The sequence below is a fragment of the Aquarana catesbeiana genome, linkage group LG04 (assembly GCF_042186555.1).
Source record: "Aquarana catesbeiana isolate 2022-GZ linkage group LG04, ASM4218655v1, whole genome shotgun sequence".
In the NCBI taxonomy this organism is placed as follows: Eukaryota; Metazoa; Chordata; class Amphibia; order Anura; family Ranidae; genus Aquarana; species Aquarana catesbeiana.
In genome coordinates this window covers 367,536,041-367,556,010 of record NC_133327.1, presented here as the reverse complement: position 1 = coordinate 367,556,010, position 19,970 = coordinate 367,536,041, and the positions used below count along the sequence as shown (strand labels likewise).

Here is a 19,970-nt window from a genome sequence, read left to right as displayed (position 1 = left end):
TGCATTCGCTGTAGATCCGAGGGGGATATGCAAGGAGAATAAAAAACATTTTAGCTTGCACATTATTGGATAATAAAATCAGCAGAAAATATAAAAAAGAAAGAATTGCGCTAGGTCGTAAACAATATGTAAATATTAGGTGAAAATATTATAATGAAACCATGAAGGATGTCCTGCAGATGAACACTATAACCCGATACAAGGGCACAAGAGATAAAGATAAAGAACAGTGCAGCGCTGGACAAATACCACAAAATGTGAATGTGATATATCAATGAATCAATAACAAACAATAGTGATTGATATCCAATAAATAATGATGTTGACATCAAACGAGTTAATAAATAATAAATCAATTAAGTGCTAATGAAAATATCACAAAAACATAATAAAATATAAAATATTTGTGAAAAAATAGTTCATATGATGAAGTGAAAGTGGAATAAAGTCCAAAAAAATTGATATGTTTAATGGAAGATCCTGGGTCAGTATTCCACCGCTAGTGCTGCCCGCCACCTGGTGATAAAGCAATGGAGGCTTACCGGAAAGCCTGCGACCACCCTTATTCAGTGGGGTCAAAACAGGCTTAGTTGAAATATCAGAACCACAGGAGACACTGCTGGAATCTCGCCAACTTCCTTCATGGACAGCCAATGAGCGGCAACAGGGGACACCTTAGATGATGTGTTACCGGGAGACAATCACCACAGAGCAATCAATGTATAATGTGCTGTAATGATGTCACAGGTAAACATTCCATTATTCTATTTAAAAGCAAGGAGAAAGAAAAAAGGAGAGCTGTGTCTCATAGAGAAATCTCAATGACCCCTCAGAGGTTAGTCTCCTCTGTGCTGGAAACTGGATCGCGAAGCCGGCAATGACGGGCCCCCCCCCCCCCCCCAGCCTCCAGGGGAGGGCAGGCAAGAGCACTGAGGCCACAACAATTGGAAAGGCAACCTGAATAATAAATTGGTCCAGGATAGGGATAGAAGTGTTCCTAGAAATCGTATGAACTTCCAATGGATCTTGAGAGGGGTTTGAATCACGAGAGCACACAGCGTCCTGACATCCAGCTACTATAGAGCTTTTTTCTTTCTCCTTGCTTTTCGGCTGTCCATGAAGGAAGTTGGCGAGATTCCAGCAGTGTCTCCTGTGGTTCTGATATTTCTACTAAGCCTGTTTTGACCCCCCTGAATAAGAGTGGTCGCAGCCTTTCTGGTAAGCCTCCATTGTTTTATCACCAGGTGGCAGGCAACGCTAGCGGTGGAATACTGACCCAGGGTCTTGCATTGAACAGCTCAATTTTTTTGGACTTTATTTCACTTTCACTTCATCATATGAACTATTTTTTCACAAATATTTTATATTTTATTATGTTTTTGTGATATTTTCATTAGCACTTAATTGATTTATTATTTATTAACTCATTTGATGTCAACATCATTATTTATTGGATATCAATCACTATTGTTTGTTATTGATTCATTGATATATCACATTCACATTTTGTGGTATTTGTCCAGCGCTGTTCTCTTTATCAATTAAATCAGCAGAGCTTCCCTCATTTCAGATCTACCCCTCAGATTTAAGCTGCTTTCACACTGAGGAGTGCGGGCGCTGGTGGTACAGCAGCGCTAAATATAGCGCCGCTTTACCGTCATTTTAGCGGCACTATTCGGCCGCTAGCGGGGTGGTTTTAACCCCTGCTAGCGGCCGAAAAAGGGTTGAAACTGCACGCAAAGGGCAGCTATAGCGGCGCATTGCCGGCGGGTTTGCAGCACTGCCCCATTGTTTTCAATGGGAAGGGGCGCTTTAGGAGCGGTAAATACACCACTCCTACAGCGATCCAAAGATGCGGCTTGCAGGACTTTTTTGACCGCCCTGCAAGCGCACCACACCAGTGTGAAAGCCCTCGGGGCTTTCACGTTGGAGTGCATTGAGCGGCTCTTTCAGGGAGCTTTGCAGGTGCTATTTTTAGCACTTTAGGGCCTGCAAAGTGCCTCAGTGTGAAAGCAACCTTACAGCGACTGCACTTCCAAGTGCACTTTCAGTGCAATTTCAAGTGCACTTTGCACTTGTAGTGCAAAGTGTATTTGCCTTTTGTAAATAACCCCCATTTTTTGTGTTTTTTTCAAAATTGTCGCTCTTCTTTTGTTTATAGCGCAAAAAAAAAACGCAGAGGTGATCAAATACCACCAAAAGAAAGCTCTATTTGTGGGAAAAAAAGGACGCAAAACTTGTTTGGGTACAACACCGCATGACCGCGCAATTGTCAGTTAAAGCATCGCAGTGCCAAATTGTAAAAAATGCTCTGGTCAGGAAGGGGGTAAAATATTCTGGGGCTGAACTGGTTAATTTGCTTGGGAAGAACAGCATTGAGCTACATGAGTTTAACTTTTGTTCTCTTATGGAATGGTGAATGCTATTATTTAACACACCCTTAGAGCACTCCCACTTCTCCTCTGTGTTCTTTGTTAACAGTTGATCCCATTTGGTATTACCTAGTAAAGAGGGCAGCCTATTGAAGTTGGCTTTTTTTTATACATAAGAGCTTTAGTGGTACCCACATGTTTATTCACTTTATAACTACAGGTAAAAGCCAGTAAATTAGAATATTTTGAAAAACTTGATTTATTTCAGTAATTGCATTCAAAAGGTGTAACTTGTACATTATATTTATTCATTGCACACAGACTGATGCATTCAAATGTTTATTTCATTTAATTTTGATGATTTGAAGTGGCAACAAATGAAAATCCAAAATTCCGTGTGTCACAAAATTCGAATATTGTGTAAGGGTTAAATTTTGAAGACACCTGGTGCCACAAACTAATTAGCTGATTAACTCAAAACACCTGCAAAGGGCTTTAAATGGTCTCTCAGTCCAGTTCTGAAGCCTACACAAACATGGGGAAGACTTCAGATTTGACAGCTGTCCAAAAGGCGACCATCGACACATTGCACAAGGAGGGAAAGACACAAAAGGTTATTGCTGAAGAGGCTGGCTGTTCTCAGAGCTCTGTGTCCAAACACATTAATAGAGAGGCAAAGGGAAGGAAAAACTGTGGTCAGAAAAAGTGTACAAGCGATAGGGATCACCGCGCCCTAGTCAAGATTGTGAAAAAAAACCCATTCAAAAATGTGGGGGAGATTCACAAGGAGTGGACAGCTGCTGGAGTCAGTGCTTCAAGATCCACCACCAAGAGACGCTTGAAAGACATGGGTTTCAACTGCCGCATACCTCGTGTCAAGCCACTGTTGACCAAGAAACAGCGCGAAAACCGTCTCACCTGGGCTAAGGAAAAAAAGAGCTGGACTGCTGCTGAGTGGTCCAAAGTCATGTTTTCTGACGAAAGCAAATTTTGCATTTCCTTTGGAAATCGAGGTCCCAGAGTCTGGAGGAAGACAGGAGAGGCACAGGATCCACGTTGCCTGAAGTCTAGTGTAAAGTTTCCACCATCAGTGATGGTTTGGGGTGCCATGTCATCTGCTGGTGTCGGTCCACTCTGTTTCCTGAGATCCAGGGTCAACGCAGCCGTCTACCAGCAAGTTTTAGAGCACTTCATGCTTCCTGCTGCTGACCTGCTCTATGGAGATGGAGATTTCAGGTTCCAACAGGACTTGGCGCCTGCACACAGCGCAAAATCTACCCGTGCCTGGTTTACGGACCATGGTATTTCTGTTCTAAATTGGCCAGCCAACTCCCCTGACCTTAGCCCCATAGAAAATCTGTGGGGTATTGTGAAAAGGAAGATGCAGAATGCCAGACCCAACAACGCAGAAGAGTTGAAGGCCACTATCAGAGCAACCTGGGCTCTCATAACACCTGAGCAGTGCCAGAAACTCATCGACTCCATGCCACGCCGCATTAATGCAGTAATTGAGGCAAAAGGAGCTCCAACCAAGTATTGAGTATTGTACATGCTCATATTTTTCATTTTCATACTTTTCAGTTGGCCAACATTTCTAAAAAATCCCTTTTTTGTATTAGCCTTAAGTAATATTCGAATTTTGTGACACACGGAATTTTGGATTTTCATTTGTTGCCACTTCAAATCATCAAAATTAAATGAAATAAACATTTGAATGCATCAGTCTGTGTGCAATGAATAAATATAATGTACAAGTTACACCTTTTGAATGCAATTACTGAAATAAATCAAGTTTTTCAAAATATTCTAATTTACTGGCTTTTACCTGTATATCTTTCTTATGAGGCACATGATGAAGCTATCCAAGCACAAAAAAGCCAAATGTTTAAAACACAAGAAACCTTGGCACAGACCCAGTCCATAATGGTATTACCTAGCCAAAGAGAATAAATTTGGACTCCAAATATAAAAGTAAAAAATTGTTTTACCTAACAATATATTTTTATTTCTGTTCAAGCATTTTTGCCACGCAGCACAATGTAGTCAAGAAAGTCACCTTATTTTCCATTTTCCAAGATTGCAATACAGCTTGGTCATCCACTCACCTCAAGCCTGCTAACTGCAAATTGAGGAAGCATTACCAAACTGATTACATTTGCCCCCTGCTCTCCCCACCTGTAAACAAGCTCCAATCTACATGTTAGTTTGACGGCACTGTGAATCTCAACCTGGCTCACATTGGTGGCCCTGTTCTGCTGGGCAGGGGATTAATAAAGTAAATCGGTGCTCAGATAATACACATTAAATATTTACATATTCAGAACAAGCACTAAAAGCACATCATCAGTCATTGTTCACTGCTATATATATAAGCAATGTGGAGCAATTCATTTTCAAAGTTTAGAACACTGGCACTGTTTTTTTCAATGAGCGCAGAATGTTCTTTCTAATGTAAACACCAGGTGTTTCCAAGCTGGTAGAAACCAACTAAAACAAAACCATAGATTCTTTGGGGATAGCTCTTTAGCTGCTACTGAAAGAACATGTAAACAGTTTAATGGTCATAGTCTGGACACAGGTGCATTTCAAGCACAGTTTCAAGCACAAAAAAAGAGCACTGTATAATCAATTTTTAATCCATACATAATTGGATTAGAAATAAATTGTATGTGTATATTGTTTGATCAGATTGGTAAAATTCTAATACAATGCTCCTTTTGTATTATTTGAGATGATCAAACCACACATAATGTTATATTTGCCCAACACAAAAATAATCTATAGTCTACATGATGACAGCATGAGAACACTGGCACTTTGCGTATCTGTGTACGTGCAAAAGAGAACCAAAACATATTCCTTTAAAACATTTTAACACTACCTGTAATCCTTTATTACATTTTGCTGCCCTGAGACTGCCTATTTCTTTTATTTGTATATACTATGCAGTAGAATACATCACTTTATGCAATTATCACTTAGGAATTATTTTCTTTTTGGTCTGTATTATTTCTTTCTTCCTACCTTTGCACTACAGTTTTCCATCACAAGTTCTACTCTGGCACTAAACGCTGCACTCTGGGGTGCAGGGGAGTTGTGTCATGTCCCCCACACTTTCAGTTATGGACTAAAAGCCCATTTTATATAATATTGATCCACTGCATGCATTATGTCATGTTAAAAGAGAAGTTCTTTTTTTTTTTTTTTCAAAATCATACTTACTACTACTACTACATACTAGGTGGATGCAACATTGGTACAATGCTGCATCTGTCACCGGCCACTGAAAAAAGACTGAAAAACAAGCAATCAAACACTGCTAAGCACTCGGTTCTCAGAGCTCCGTGAGCAGAGAGCTGGTGACTGTCACCGGCTCACTGCTCTGCCCCCCCCAGCTCTCTCTGGAGCGCTGAGCTGTGGAGGGGGCAGGAGCGGCTGGCTCAGGCTCTCAGCAGCTCACTGAACCAGATGCCGGTACAGGGTTGTGAGCGGATCCCGACTTTATTGTTCTGATCTTGCACCAGCCTGGACTGGCTCTGTGACGTCAGCTGAAGCCTGCTGTCTGCTGAAAATGGGTCACAGGAGTGCAGAATGAACTGCACTCCTGTGATCCACAGGGGAAGTACAGCCAAACGAACTTTGGCTGTACTTCTCCTTTAATGTAGTGAGTCAAGGCAGCCTATTTATTTGAATGGGCTACTAACACAATACAAAAAATGTAATGTGTTCCCAAAACAACTTGCAGCGTCCCAAGAAACACAAAGGTTGCATGTGGAACCTGAAAACAAGAAATAGAAAAAAATGGAAGCACACAGATCTGGTCTGGTAAAACACCCTTTGTTATTTTAAAGACAGTAGCAATATTAACTCATGGATTTCCACAGGATAGTGTGCTTTGTATGAAGCCACTGCAAATGTGGGAGAACAGCTAACACCGGGGGCAATGGTGCCACTTAATGACAGCTCAGTCTTCCTTTCTCCAATTCTTCTTTTCTGATGGAATGGGCTCCAGCTGCCATCGTTGAAAAGCCCCAATGCAGAATGCTGTCCATTTAGGTGTGCATGCAATCTTTTCAGTTGAGTCTGTTAGCTAAATAGAAGTGAAGAAAGAAAGACGGATCTGTCATCCAGTGGCACAGTTGACCACAGTGTTAACTGTTCTCACTTGATTGCAGTGGCTTAAACATATCATCTACATCCCAAGCACGTACCCACAGTGCCCTGAATATATGGACAGATGTAGCTTCCATGCAAGACAATAACTTAGAGACTTCTAAGAGGTCAGCACTGCAGAAAAAGGGCTTCATGTATATGGGTAAAAAGCTGTAAAACTATGGTCTAATAGACACCTGATGTTTCATTAAAGAGAACCTGTAACTGTAAATATGCTATCACATAGGGGGCCAGTGGTCTCCTATGTGAGAGCACAAAAGTGAAGTGAAAAAAAAAAGTTTTAAAAGTGAAATAAAAGAAAAAAAAAGAAAAGAAATTTTAAAGCCCCCCACCCCACGTATTTAAACGCAGGCATCATGGGCACATACATACAAAAACGATGATTGCTCTACACATAACATTTCGCTGCCTACACCAGAGCAAGGGCAACAATTCTAGGGCCATTATCAAGGTTAACTCTAATTGTATTACCTGTAAGATCTTTTTAGGCATCGTCTATTGACAATTTTGATTACAGAAGTTTGTTGCCAATTCACAGGTGCACACAATTTTAGAAACATAGAAAAGTGATGGCAGAAAAAGACTATTTACTTAAGCTTATTGCAAACTACCACCATTAAAAATTTTCCATGGTCCCCGCTTTCAGAAAATATATAATAGTTTGTGGAAGTAGAAGTTTAACTAATCTAGGCCTACTATCTGAATTTTAACATGTGTGCAAAAAAAGAAAAAAATTCAAAAAAGAGAAAGGGTTAAGGTAAAGGACTACAGAATCCACAGACCACATGTCTGGGAATTGCCTGTCCAGGGGAAAATAATGCCTTAAATGATCAGGAGGAAACCATTTAGCATAGGAAGCTCCCCAGGCTTCACACAACAAGCTTGCCAAAAAAGAAGGAACTGATTAAGTCTCTACAGCAGTATAAGCCATAGAGGAGTCTATAGCTGGATCAGCAGAATAAACATCTACGGGCATGGTCAAGTGTACAGCAGCAATCCAACGAGACCCCAACACTGAGCTTATCAGATTCACTATTAAAAACAGATCCCACTGGCATGTGCTTTGAAGATTCTCAATCGGAGTCAGAAATAACAATAGGAGCCTCAAGCATACTTAAAGTATATCTAAAGGCAAAACGTTTTATTTTGTTTTGGATAGGGTGCAGAGGGATTAGAACCACTGTCAGGTTTTTATTGCGTTTTGTGCCCCCATTAGAGAGATTCATCCTCTCTATTTTGTCCCGTTTACCATTATCACTGAAAGTAAAAGAAAATCCCCAAATTTTGTTGTCCCCAGAACAATAATATCATTAATCTTTCAACGGGGGCACTAGTTCTGGTGGCCTGGGGGTCCCCAAGAGAATCATTTAATTTGCAGGGTCTTCCTCTCATTTCCTGTTCTGGCTTTGGGACAGGGAGTGAAGGGAAATTTCCCCAATGGGGCACAGATGGCAAAAATTGAACCAACAAGGGTTATAACCCCCCCATACACTATCCAAATTTTAAAAAAATAAAAATTTTGCCTGTAGTGCTACGTTAAAGATATGGTGCCAATAGACCTAGAGCTTTGTGCTGCCAAAGAGGAAGCAGTGAAAAGGTCTGAACATCTGCTAGAAGCTTGATTCAATAATTGCATACAGACTCACAGAAAGTCAGAAGTGGAGATAAGAGGTCTGGCAGCTCTAGCAAATGTAGCAGGCTCAGGTAGTGAAACCAGAGAAACTAGTGATGGGAACAAATATAAATTTGGGGTTCCAGGACTCTGATCCTACAGGGAAGACGGTCAACTCATCTCTGTAAATAGTAGGGAAAACATGAGACAAGGTTGCCTCATGAAACAGGGCAGTCCGCTAAACAGCTTTTAAAAGATATAATGGACCAGTAGGTTGTTGTGGTAAACAATTGGGCCCAAAAAGAAGCATGGCCTTGGGTACACACAAACCAGAGCGAACTGTGGGGGAGTGGGGTACAGGCAGCTGGAACATCTCTAAAGACAGGCACTAGATAAACCTGGAGAATCCACATGGTGCTTTTATATAGGAGAAGAATCAGCAGAAATCTATTCCTTCTGACAGGCAGGATAGAGGGTGAGGAGCGCATGTGCATGCAGTGCTCTATGCCACGAGTGACACCAGTGTTCACAGTCTGACTGTATTACCATACATGCCAATAGCAGTCACATTGAAAACACAACACAAGGAAAGGCATGCAAAAGATCCACTTCATTAGCCAACATTACTTGTCACACAAGCAGATGATCAACATTTGCACTTGTCATGATTTACAAATGTTTGGTGCATAATACCACAGGTGCAATTACGTATAATCTGAATACTCACATTTCTAATTTGCTTGTCTCTTACCACTGCACTACTGCATGAACATGTACCTTTGTACCACTGGTGAAATGGTTTTTGAAAGGGGTGCCTATTTGTCAGTTTGATAGCAAATCAAAAACTATATTTGCTGCTCTTGGAAATCATAGCAGTTGCACATTGCATTGAAAAGCTCTTTTTTTAAAGCAGACCTCCCCCCTTCACTAAATCGTGTAAAAAAAAAAAAAAAAAGATTTTTGCTGTTACTTATTATTTTGTTTCAACTTCCTGGTCATTCTGAGGCAAAAAAAGCCCCCCTGGGAAGGCAATGTCATCTGTGCCTTTACTGAGATCTCGTTCCTAAATGGCAAGATCTTGAAAGATTTCAATATTTCGCAGTATTGTCAAACTGCACATCTGCGAGATAAAGCAAACGTTCCTTCTGAAATCTTCCGTAGGCTTTTTTAAAAAAAAAGAGGAATGTAATGTTGTGGTACATGCATGAGGTGAGGCGCATGACATCATGCATTCCATTTTGCACATGCACAGTACAACAATACTGTGAGCTGAGAAGTAAATGTTTTTGGTCGGCTGGCACAAGGAAGAAGAAGCCGGTAACTGATTACGATAACTTTGTAAATGGCGGTGCAGGAGGGGAGGCACAGGCAGCATAGAGGCAGTATGAAAAATGCACAAAAAGGCATATTGACATACAGTGCATCTGGAAAGTATTCACAGCGCGTCACTTTTTCTACATTTTGTTATGTTACAGCCTTATTCCAAAATGAATTAAATGCATTATTTTCCTCAAAATTCTACACAAAATACCACATTATGACAAAGTGAAAAGTTTGTTTGAAATCTTTGCAAATTCATTAAAAATAAAAAAATCACATGTATATAAGTATTCACAGCCTTTGCCATGATGCTCAAAATTTGAGCTCAGGTGCATCCTGTTTCCACTGATCATCCTTGAGATGTTTATACAATGTGATTAGAGTCCACCTGTGGTAAATTCAGTTGATTGGACATGATTTGGAAAGGCACACACCTGTCTATATAAGGTTCCACAGTTAACAGTGCATGTCAGAGCACAAACCAAGCCATGAAGTCCAAAGAAATGTCTGCAAACCTCAGAGACAGGGTTGTATCGAGCCACAGATCTGGGGAAGGGTACAGAAACATTTCTGCAGTGCTGAAGGTCCCAATGAGCACAGTGGCCTCCATCATTCGTAAATGGAAGACGTTTGGAACCACCAGGACTCTTCCTAGAGTGGGCCGCCCGGCATAACTGAGCAATTGGGGGAGAAGGGCCTTAGGTAGGTGACCAAGAACGTGACGGTCACTCTGACAGACCTCCAGAGCGAAACTTTTCAAGAGGAAACTTCCAGAAAAACAGCCATCTCTGCAGCACTCCACCAATCAGGCCTGTATGGTAGAGTGGACAGACAGAAGCCACTCATCAGTAAAAGGAACATGACAGCCCGCTTGGAGTTTGCCAAAAGGCACCTGAAGGACTATCAGACCATGAGAAACAAAATTCTCTGGTCTGATGAAACAAAGTTTGAACTCTTTGGCCTGAATAACAAGAGTCATGTCTGTAGGAAACCAGGCACCGCTCATCACCTGGCCAATACCATCTCTACAGTGAAGCATGGTAGTGGCAGCATCATGTTGTAGGGATGTTTTTCAGTGGCAGGAACTGGGAGACTAGTCAGGATCGAGGGAAAGATGACTCCAGCAGTGTACAGAGATATCCTTGATGAAAACCTGCTCCAGAACGCTCTGGACCTCAAACTGGGGTGAAGGTTCATCTTCCAAGAGGACAACGGCCCTAAGCACACAGTCAAGATAACACAGGAGTGGCTACGGGACAACTCTGTGACTGTCCTTGAGTGGGCCAGCCAGATCCCAGACTTGAACCTGATTGAACATCTCTGAAGAGATCTGAAAATGGCTGTCCTCCGACGCTCCTCATCCAACCTGATAGAGCTTGAGAGGTCCTGCAAAGAAGAATGGGAGAAACTGCCCACAAATAGGTGTACCAAGCTTGTAGCATCATACTCAAAAAGACTTGAGACTGTAATTGGTGCCAAAGGTGCTTCAATAAAGTATTGAGCAAAGGCTGTGAATACTTAGGTACGTGGGATTTTTTTCGTTTTTTTATTTTTTTATAAATTTGCAAAGATTTCAAACAAACTTCTTTCATGTTGTCATTATGGGGTATTGTTTGTGGAAAATAATGAATTTAATACATTTTGGAATAAGGCTGTAACATAACAAAATGTAGAAAAAGTGAATCGCTGTGAATACTTTCTGGATGCACTGTAAGTGCCCTTGTTTAGCTACAAACTTTTACATAGCGTTGGTGTTTTTTTAAGGGGAGGGGCTCCCCAAAATAATGTTCAGTCACAAAGGCCTTATGTGTGTGTGAAACACCCCCATTTACCTGCTTCTTAGTTTAATCTTTGGTCTTCACATCATGCATGGAACAATCCCACTGGATGTATTAACACAGAGGAGAAGAGAGAATAAAAGAAGTGCACTCAAATAAAAATGCAATTTATATTCCATACATTTTTTTTCGGCAGCCCCTGGATTATACCTCCTCTACAGCTGGTCTTATCAAATGGACCAAGTATTTCCACCAGCTTCAAGCCGACACTCTTTCACAATCATTACATTTATTTTGGAGCACAGTCAATGCCACTATGTACCGTGAGATGGTACTTCAGTTTTTCCATCACTCTCATATCGCTTCTACCCCATAGGCCTAAGCTTCTCTTCTTGGTTTCTGAAATGTCGTAAGCTTGATGTGGACCCGTTTCATGCTTTTCGGGCGTAACCCAAGATTAAACAATTTTGGAACTCTGTAGTCTACTATGCTACCGCACACTTAAACTACTTATCTTTACCCCCTAAATGTCCACTTCTGGGCCTAACCAATATCCCAGGTATCACAATTTAAAGGGGCTGTATACAATTTCTTACTGCCATATCCCTTGTAGTACAGAAAGTGATCCTATAAAAGTGGATCTATCCAGAACCTCCACTATTTCTTTGTCTATATACAAATTATGTTAGGTCTTCTGCATGGAATTGGCAAAATGCTTTCCTACAAAAGGAACCATAGGTCCAAAAATTCTTTGTCATCTGGAAATCTTTCATTTAAAACTTGCCCACAGATACACAACAATCTATACTACAATGTTTTCAATTACCCCCCACCCCCCAATTGAGGTATCACTTTCCTAAGTCACAACTATATTTAATACTTTATTATCTGAGGCCTTCTTCTCTTTCCCCCACCTACCCCAACAGCCATCCATCTCAGTATTTATTAATGTTCATCCTTGGACCCAGTACCACTAGTCTGTTTTCTAACTATACTAAAAAATGCTTTCTGGCATCTTTCTGTTGTCTCATTTCCCAAATGATGCAGCCACTCTCATTGTGAACTGCATTCTCGCTTTGAAAGAAGTTGGCAATATTGCCTTTGGTATTATAATTTGAAACAGAACAAAAAATATGTTTAAATGCTTTGCCTACAATGCAAATGCATTTCCATAGAACCTGCTTCAAAGAAACACAATCCAAAGCATGTCAAATGCAGCCTCAAGACAGTCATCCAAACTACGTAGCTGATGTAAAGAGTAATCTGCTGCCCATTTCAAAGGCATGTCCTAGCAGGATCACAACGCCCATCTATAGTGTTAGGGCCATCGGTGATGGGTTTTTGTTTCTTTTATACAGATTTTGCAATGGAAATGCAAAACCTGCTTTAAGCAGGTCAGAAAGAGGTCAACTGCAGGTCAATTGCACCTGTCAGCAAATTCTGAAGGATCTCAGAAGCGTCTCAGACTGATATCAATAGAATAATTAAACTAAGCACATAAATAAAGCCTCACTGGCAGAAACTACTGGCCCTTCTTTGGTCACTCTGACCACTGCTGTGCAGAGCTAAAATACAAAATATAAAGACTCATCTGAATTATTAGATATATTTAGAAACAATTTTAATGATTAACAAAAACATAACTGACTAAACGACTATAAAGATAAAACGTATTCTTATTGGAGAAGCAACACTTAAGAGGGTATATTATAATGATAGAGATATCAAATCCTTGAATGGTGACTCTAGCATTGGGAGGACATTTTTTAATTTTACGTCTCCAAAAAAGACGCCCAGCCACACAATGAACTTGGACAAGAAGCACTTCAATCTTAAACTGCAAAAGGGGTTCTTTATAGTTTGGACAGTAGGGATGTGAAACTCCCTTCCACAGTTGGTGGTGCCAGCAGAGAATGTAGACAAGTTTAAAAAAATGTTTTGTTGTGTGTTTCTTATCTGGCACAATGTACAGGAATACACACACACTCTCAGATTGAAATGGATGAACTGGTGTCTTTATTCAATCTTACCAGCAATGGGGTTGATTTACTAAAACTGGTGAATGCAAAATCTGGTGCAGCTGGGCATGGTAGCCAATCAGCTTCTAAACTTCAGCTTGTTTAATTAAGCTTTGATAATGAAACCTGAAGCTAACAGGTTATAATGCAGAGCTGCACCAGATTTTGCACTCTAGTTTTAGTAAATCAACTGGATGTGACTGGATGAAAGAGTCTTTTCATCTTTAATGTTTAATTTGATAATTCCACCCCTCGTGTGCTGCAGACAACTCCCATAGACAATGGGGGGAATTTATCAAAACTGGAGCAGTTAGAATCTGGAGCAGCAGTGCATGGCAACCAATAGGCTTCTATCCTCAGCTTTTTTGGTTCAGTGTTGAAAAGAAAGTTAAAATCTGACTGGTTACCATGCACAGCTGCTTCAGATTCTGGCTGTTCCAGTCTTAATAATTTCCCGTCTATGCACATTCACTGGATGGACAGTATAGTAAATTTAACAGCTGCACGATAATTGTTTGAGGCGGTGAATATTTAGATTTTATATAGCTGGTTAAAATGGTAATAGACAAATATTGTATGTTTAAAGGCTAAGTTCACCTTTTTTTCTAAATTACAGTTACCCTATGTACCAATATACCATTAATGTACTTATTTTGCAAAAACAAAACAGCTTTCCATTTATTCTACACACGCTTACCTCGCCGTCCCTTCATTTATAACTTTGGTCCACTTTGGCTAGATTAAAAATGGTGGAAAGATGCATGTCTGATTTCTTTATCTTTGACAATGGGTGTTAAAGGCTGAGTTCACCTTTTTTTTCTCTAAATTCCAGCTTCCCAATTTCCATTTATTCTACACACGCTTACCTCACTGACTTCACAGCTGTTTAAAAACACTTGGATTACTTCTGCCTTACTTCCTGGAAAGACTACAGGTCACACACCCTGCATCATCAACCCTCAGCTCTTCAACTTCTTCCTGTGTCATGACCTAAAGTCTGTCCAGGAAGTAAGGCAGAAGTAATCGAGCAGTGTGTTAAAACAGCTATGAAGTCAGTGAGGTAAGCGTGTGTAGAATAAATGGAAATTGGGGAGCTGGAATTTAGAAAAAAAAAGGTGAACTCAGCCTTTAACACCCATTGTCAAAGATAAGAAATCAGACATGCATCTTTCCACCTGTCAGGGAAAGCCCTCTTGCAAATATTCCAGCAAACTGAAATTTAAAGGAATGCCTGTGCATAGAAGCGCCATCCGGCACTCGCGCGCGCCCAATAGCGACAATAGCGCGCACGGGCACGCGCCCCCTGTAACAGCACTTGGCGCCAAAGGAGGCTATTTAAAGCGGACTGTTCCACTGCTGTCTTGCTGTCCGGTCTACAGTGTTCCTGAAGACCCCTACTGCCCTGTTACTTTGCATTTGCTACCTGATACCTGTTGGACTGTTCCTGACTACTCCGTTTGCTGCCTGCCCTGATCTCAGCTTTTGGACTCCTGGATTTACCTTCTGTACCTGCTCTGCCCGCCAGTGTTTGACCTGGCTTGCCTGTACCCTGCTGTCTACATCCTGCTGCTGGACTACAAGACACCTCCCTGCTATCTACATCCTGCTGCTGGACTACAAGACACCTCCCTGCTGTCTACATCCTGCTGCTGGACTACAAGTCACCTCCCTGCTGTCTTCATCCTGCTGCTGGACTACAAGTCACCTCTCTGCTGCCTACATCCAGCTGCCGGACTATAGGACACCTTCCAGCTGACTCAGCTCCCTGCTCCAGCCTTCCAGTCAGGCACTTGTGCCCCTTCGCACTCTCGAGCCCCTGTCATCACTACCAGGGGTTCCCGAGTCGGAGGTATACGAGAGGTCGTTCCCTGCATTCCGGGCTCTACTTACCAGGTACGTGACACCACCCTTTTTAATCTAGCCAAAGTGGACCAAAGTTATAAATGAAGGGACAATACGTAATCAACATAATAAAAATGAAAACAGTATTAAATTATTAAGACCTTTAAGCTACATTATATTATGGTCAGATTCTGTTAATGGAAATAAAAAAACAGAAACAAATGTGCTGGTGTCATTTTAAAATGCTACTCTTAACCAGAGGCTCAACTAGCAAAATAAATGCTTGTACAAAGCAATATGGAGCAGCTTCAGATAATTGGCATGCAATTTACATGCATTTAACTCCTCTTTCTGCCATAACACAGTTGTAATGATTTTCCTTTTTACAGAGCTAAACATTACTTCTGAACCAGTGTTTGGAAAGCTCTGTAATAACATTTGGATTATATGACTGAGAGGACTACACTGAACTATGAGACTGATGAGTAAGAAAAAAAGCTGGATAGATCTGCCCTGGGCTGTAATGTAGTGTTTTGATGCGGCAAGATTCAAATGCCTTTTGCCTTAGGAGAATAAATTGATTTGTAAAAGCTATCTAATTAATAAAGCAAGAGTCACTTGATGTGCTTGCTTGCCAATTTACTCTCTTTTGATCTTGTCCCCTTACTTATACTGTAAAATTACAGCTCTGTTTCAGAGCGGGAGAAGTAAGCAGGAAAACAATGAGCAACGTATTTTTGTAATAGTCTTTTTTTTATAGTATTCAGCATTCATTATATCGTAGAACAAAAGAGAAGGCTACAAATTACCACTAATGGCAGTCTACTAATGAAGAGAATGGAGAAATTTCATTAGCATTTAAGAGAAAAGATTTATTATGACCTAGACTTGCTTTCTATTATGACTCACTTAAGTAAGAAAAAAGAGGAAAGAAAAATCTAATAGTTAATTTACATGTGTAAGTGGCTGAGACTCTGTCATCTGCTGATTGGTACAGAGCCACGTAATGAATAGCAAATATAAGCATATAAAACCAGTAATTAGTGTTGGCGCAAATGATGTGCATCTTGCTGAAAATTTCAGAGGGTTCTGTGTGTTTCTCTTCTGTTTAGCAGGTACCCTGTCAATGATATTAAAACCACTAGAAACCAATCTCTAAGTCGAAGATAACTTCCCATTTGCTAATAAAAGTTAAAAGCATATTAAGCATATAACATGTTTCATAACATCAGTTAACAATAAAAACTTTGTTTTTTTAAGCAACTCTTTAATTTGCTAGCATATGCAGAAGCCCCCCAGAGACCATGTTATTCTCCCATTGGGTGCTCACATCTGGTCTCTCTCATAGGATAGAGAAGGTAAAGCCAGACTGTCAATCACAGCCCGTAAGTTACATACACCTCTGCCCTTCCTCTGACAGTCATGTGTCACTGCTATCCACATAGGTGACCAGGGACATGATTACAGATTCAGATGAGGGCTTATGTATGGACATTGACAAACTATCAAAAGGTGCATGTCAATAACAGTGCTGTTAAGTCTACATGCTTTTGGAGGAAAGGAGAAGTTTATGAAACAGCTGATGGGGTACATTATGAAGGTACCACGGTAATGTGGAAAAACTAGCAGAGACTAAAAAAAAAAAGCACAGTTGTCCAATGCATGAGTGTGCACAGTCGCCTTCTATCATTCATATTTCAACAGACTGATCATGGAAACTACACTCACAAATAAGAGCTCAGAAGCCAGTGACTCTGATTTCCAGTATTTGATAACTGTCAGTAGACAGTGACCTCCTGACACAGCAGGGTTTATTAAAGTTAATCTTTTGTTATTCACCTGGAACTCATCGAAACACAACAAACAGGCTTCATCACTTATTTCTTCAGCTATAGGGGCAATAGGGTCATAGGTGTTGGCCATGAATCCTGCTTTCCTTTTTGGTAAACTTTTCTTAAGGCGATGTATTCCTGTGTACAAGAAAAAAAAAAAAAAAAAAAACTACTTCAATATGGTCACCTACAGATAAGGTAATTTGAAAAACTTAAATTTATTCTACAAAAACAGTAAATGTTGATGACATAAAAATTCTTAAGAGAAACACCAGTAACATGGAACCTATGGTAGCACAGGCTGGTATAATAAAAGTGACCTTTTACTTTAGGTGCAACACCAGAAAGCATACTGTCCATTTATTTTACTGACACTGTAAAATCAGTATAAGTTGTAAATGATCTAATGCACAAGAGCCTGTTCCACATATGCTTTTTTTTTTAAAGGAACCAGGTATACAGAGGGTCCATAGTGTACTTTATAGTTGATACACAAGCCTAGTTAACACAGTCGCGATATAACCAACTTACTTTCATGTACATCAAGCATAAATCCATGAAAGTGCACTCGCTTTTTCTTTTCTACTTCAACATGTGCAAAAAACATGTCCATAACCATGGTCTTGCCAGTGCCTTGAAATAAGAAAATAATGTATTAACATATTCAAACATTTTTCATTACAAATTTGACTAAATTCAACCTATCATGTGACTAAAGATCCTGTATAATGTAATTGTAGACAAGGATCTATACATATCTTGAAGATATATAGACCGGAAAAAAAAAATAGATCCACTATGTGGAATAAAGAAATTACATTTCTCCAAACTTGACCATTTAGTAAGCACCATCAAAACCTTTGCTGTACCTAAGAATCAACGGTACTTTTAAAAATGACGACATGTATCACCTAGCTACAATGCTATAATAATGCCTTAGCTGTAACAGTACACATTACAAAATCTTGTTCATTAAATGGTTTACAAAAAAATGTCTTCTGTATCAATCTTAATTACTCTTAAATAGTCAACAGCAGAGTTAGGTGTCCGCTTATGAAGCAGTGAAAACATTACACTGCTCCATTCTCCGGCATTCTCAGAAGAGATCGTTCCCTGAATGCCAGTTTATGAAGCTTTGTAGATCGCTTCTCCTATGGAGGAGCGAAGCGATCTACAAACACTTTGAACAGTGGAGAACTCCCCCTGATACTGGAATCTTGTAAGACATAACGAGATTACAGTACCAGAAATTCACTGAAACACCAAGATGTCCGTTTATGAAACAGTGATTATTATTATTATACAGGATTTATATAGCGCCGACAGTTTACGCAGCGCTTTACAACATTAGGGCAGACAGTACAAGTACAATACAATTCAATACAGGAGGAATCAGAGGGCCCTGCTCGTTAGAGCTTACAATCTAGGAGGGAGGGTCAAGTGATACAAAAGGGTAATAGCTGTGGGGGATGAGCTAATGGAGAAAATAGTGCAGTTGTTAGATGGAGGCAGGATAGGCTTCTCTGAAGAGGAAAGTTTTCAGGGCTCGCCTAAAAGTGGATAAAGTTGGAGACAGTCTGACAGATTGGGGTAGGGAATTCCAGAGGATGGGCGAGGCTCGGGAGAAGTCCTGGAGGCGGATATGGGAGGAGGTGATGAGGGAGCTAGAGAGCAGGAGGTCTTGGTAGGAAGGGAGGTGGCGATTAGGTTGGTATTTGAGACTAGTTTAGTGATATAGCTGGGGGCAGAGTTGTGGATGGCTTTGTCGAATATGTGACGAACGTGGGTGTCAGATCCCTGCCCTCCTCGCTAACTTGCAACGAAGGACCGGCCAACCTCACACCACGCTGTCACTTACGTAACAATGCCACTCTCAGTTGCGCCCAGCACAAAGATTTTACAGCTTGCAGGACCACAATCTAGGTGCGAGCAACCTGAGAGTGATTGTCACTGGGCTAATTACACAATTAACCCTTTAACTGCCACCACCCCCGTTTAAAAGACAGAGCCGGGGGAGACTCGTAATTAGCAATACCAATTATAATTTTAGAATAAGCGTCTGCCACACACACTGCCACCACAGACAGGTCTGCTCAGAGTCTTACTCTACAACAGTAGCGCCCTTCAAGAGGCAGGTTCGTTTATAGCTTGCATTAAGAGCTTTAGAGACAAGGTTAACACTTTTCAACATAAGGGTTTATTATGAAAAGGTCAAAGTTGATGCAAATAAAATATTTACAGAAAAAAGATGTTTCAAAAGATAAAGATAAAGAAGATAAATTATTATTGCTCAGTACACAGATATTCCCGGAGGAGACCGTCCACCTAGTAATAAATTATTTGTCCCCCTACACTATATATATATACACATACATTATATATATTTTTATTATTATTATACAGGATTTATATAGCGCCAAGAGTTTGCGCAGCTCTTAACAAAATGAAGGCAGACATTACAGTTACATTACAATTTGGTACAAGAGGAATCAGAGGGCCCTGCTCGCTAGAGCTCACAATCTAGGAATAGTATAAAAAACACACACACACATAGACATGACGGGGGGACATGGTTACTGTCTTGGGGGGTCTAAATGAGAAAGGAGGAAGTCAAAAATCTTCCTCCTTCCTTCAGGATTCTCTCTTCACTCCCTGATTCTCCACCTCTAAGCTGGTGAATCGTGGAGTGTGAATTCTGACTCGCCAGTGAAGCGCTGAGTTTGCAGCTTCGTAAACTGGCCGTTTCTGTGTCAATCAATCACAGCTACTCAGTGTGCGGAGATAATCAGGGGAGAACATGTTCTCCCCTGATCATCTCTGTTTCATAAACCGCTAATGGACTGTGATCAGCAGTGATCCTTGGGATCACTTCTGATCGCAGTTTCATAAACGGACACCTTAATATGAAACTTAACTGTGCCTGAGTACCACAAACCGAAAACACAATTTAATTCATTTTTATTATTCAAAGCAAACTCACTCATCATCCCGGGTCTCCATGCTTTATTTTGTTGAGAAATTTA

At 40.6% G+C, this 19,970-nt stretch overlaps 1 protein-coding gene across 1 annotated transcript in view; it reads right to left on the bottom strand.

Moving 5' to 3' along the window:
- AFG1L (AFG1 like ATPase) overlaps positions 1–19,970 on the bottom strand; it is a 230,022-nt gene that overhangs the window by 129,617 nt on the left and 80,435 nt on the right. The window contains exons 4-5 of the mRNA XM_073627041.1: positions 17,479–17,580; positions 16,955–17,085 (exon numbers count right to left, since the gene is read on the bottom strand). Coding sequence (XP_073483142.1) covers positions 16,955–17,085; positions 17,479–17,580 — 233 coding nt within the window. The remainder of the gene's footprint in view (positions 1–16,954; positions 17,086–17,478; positions 17,581–19,970) is intronic.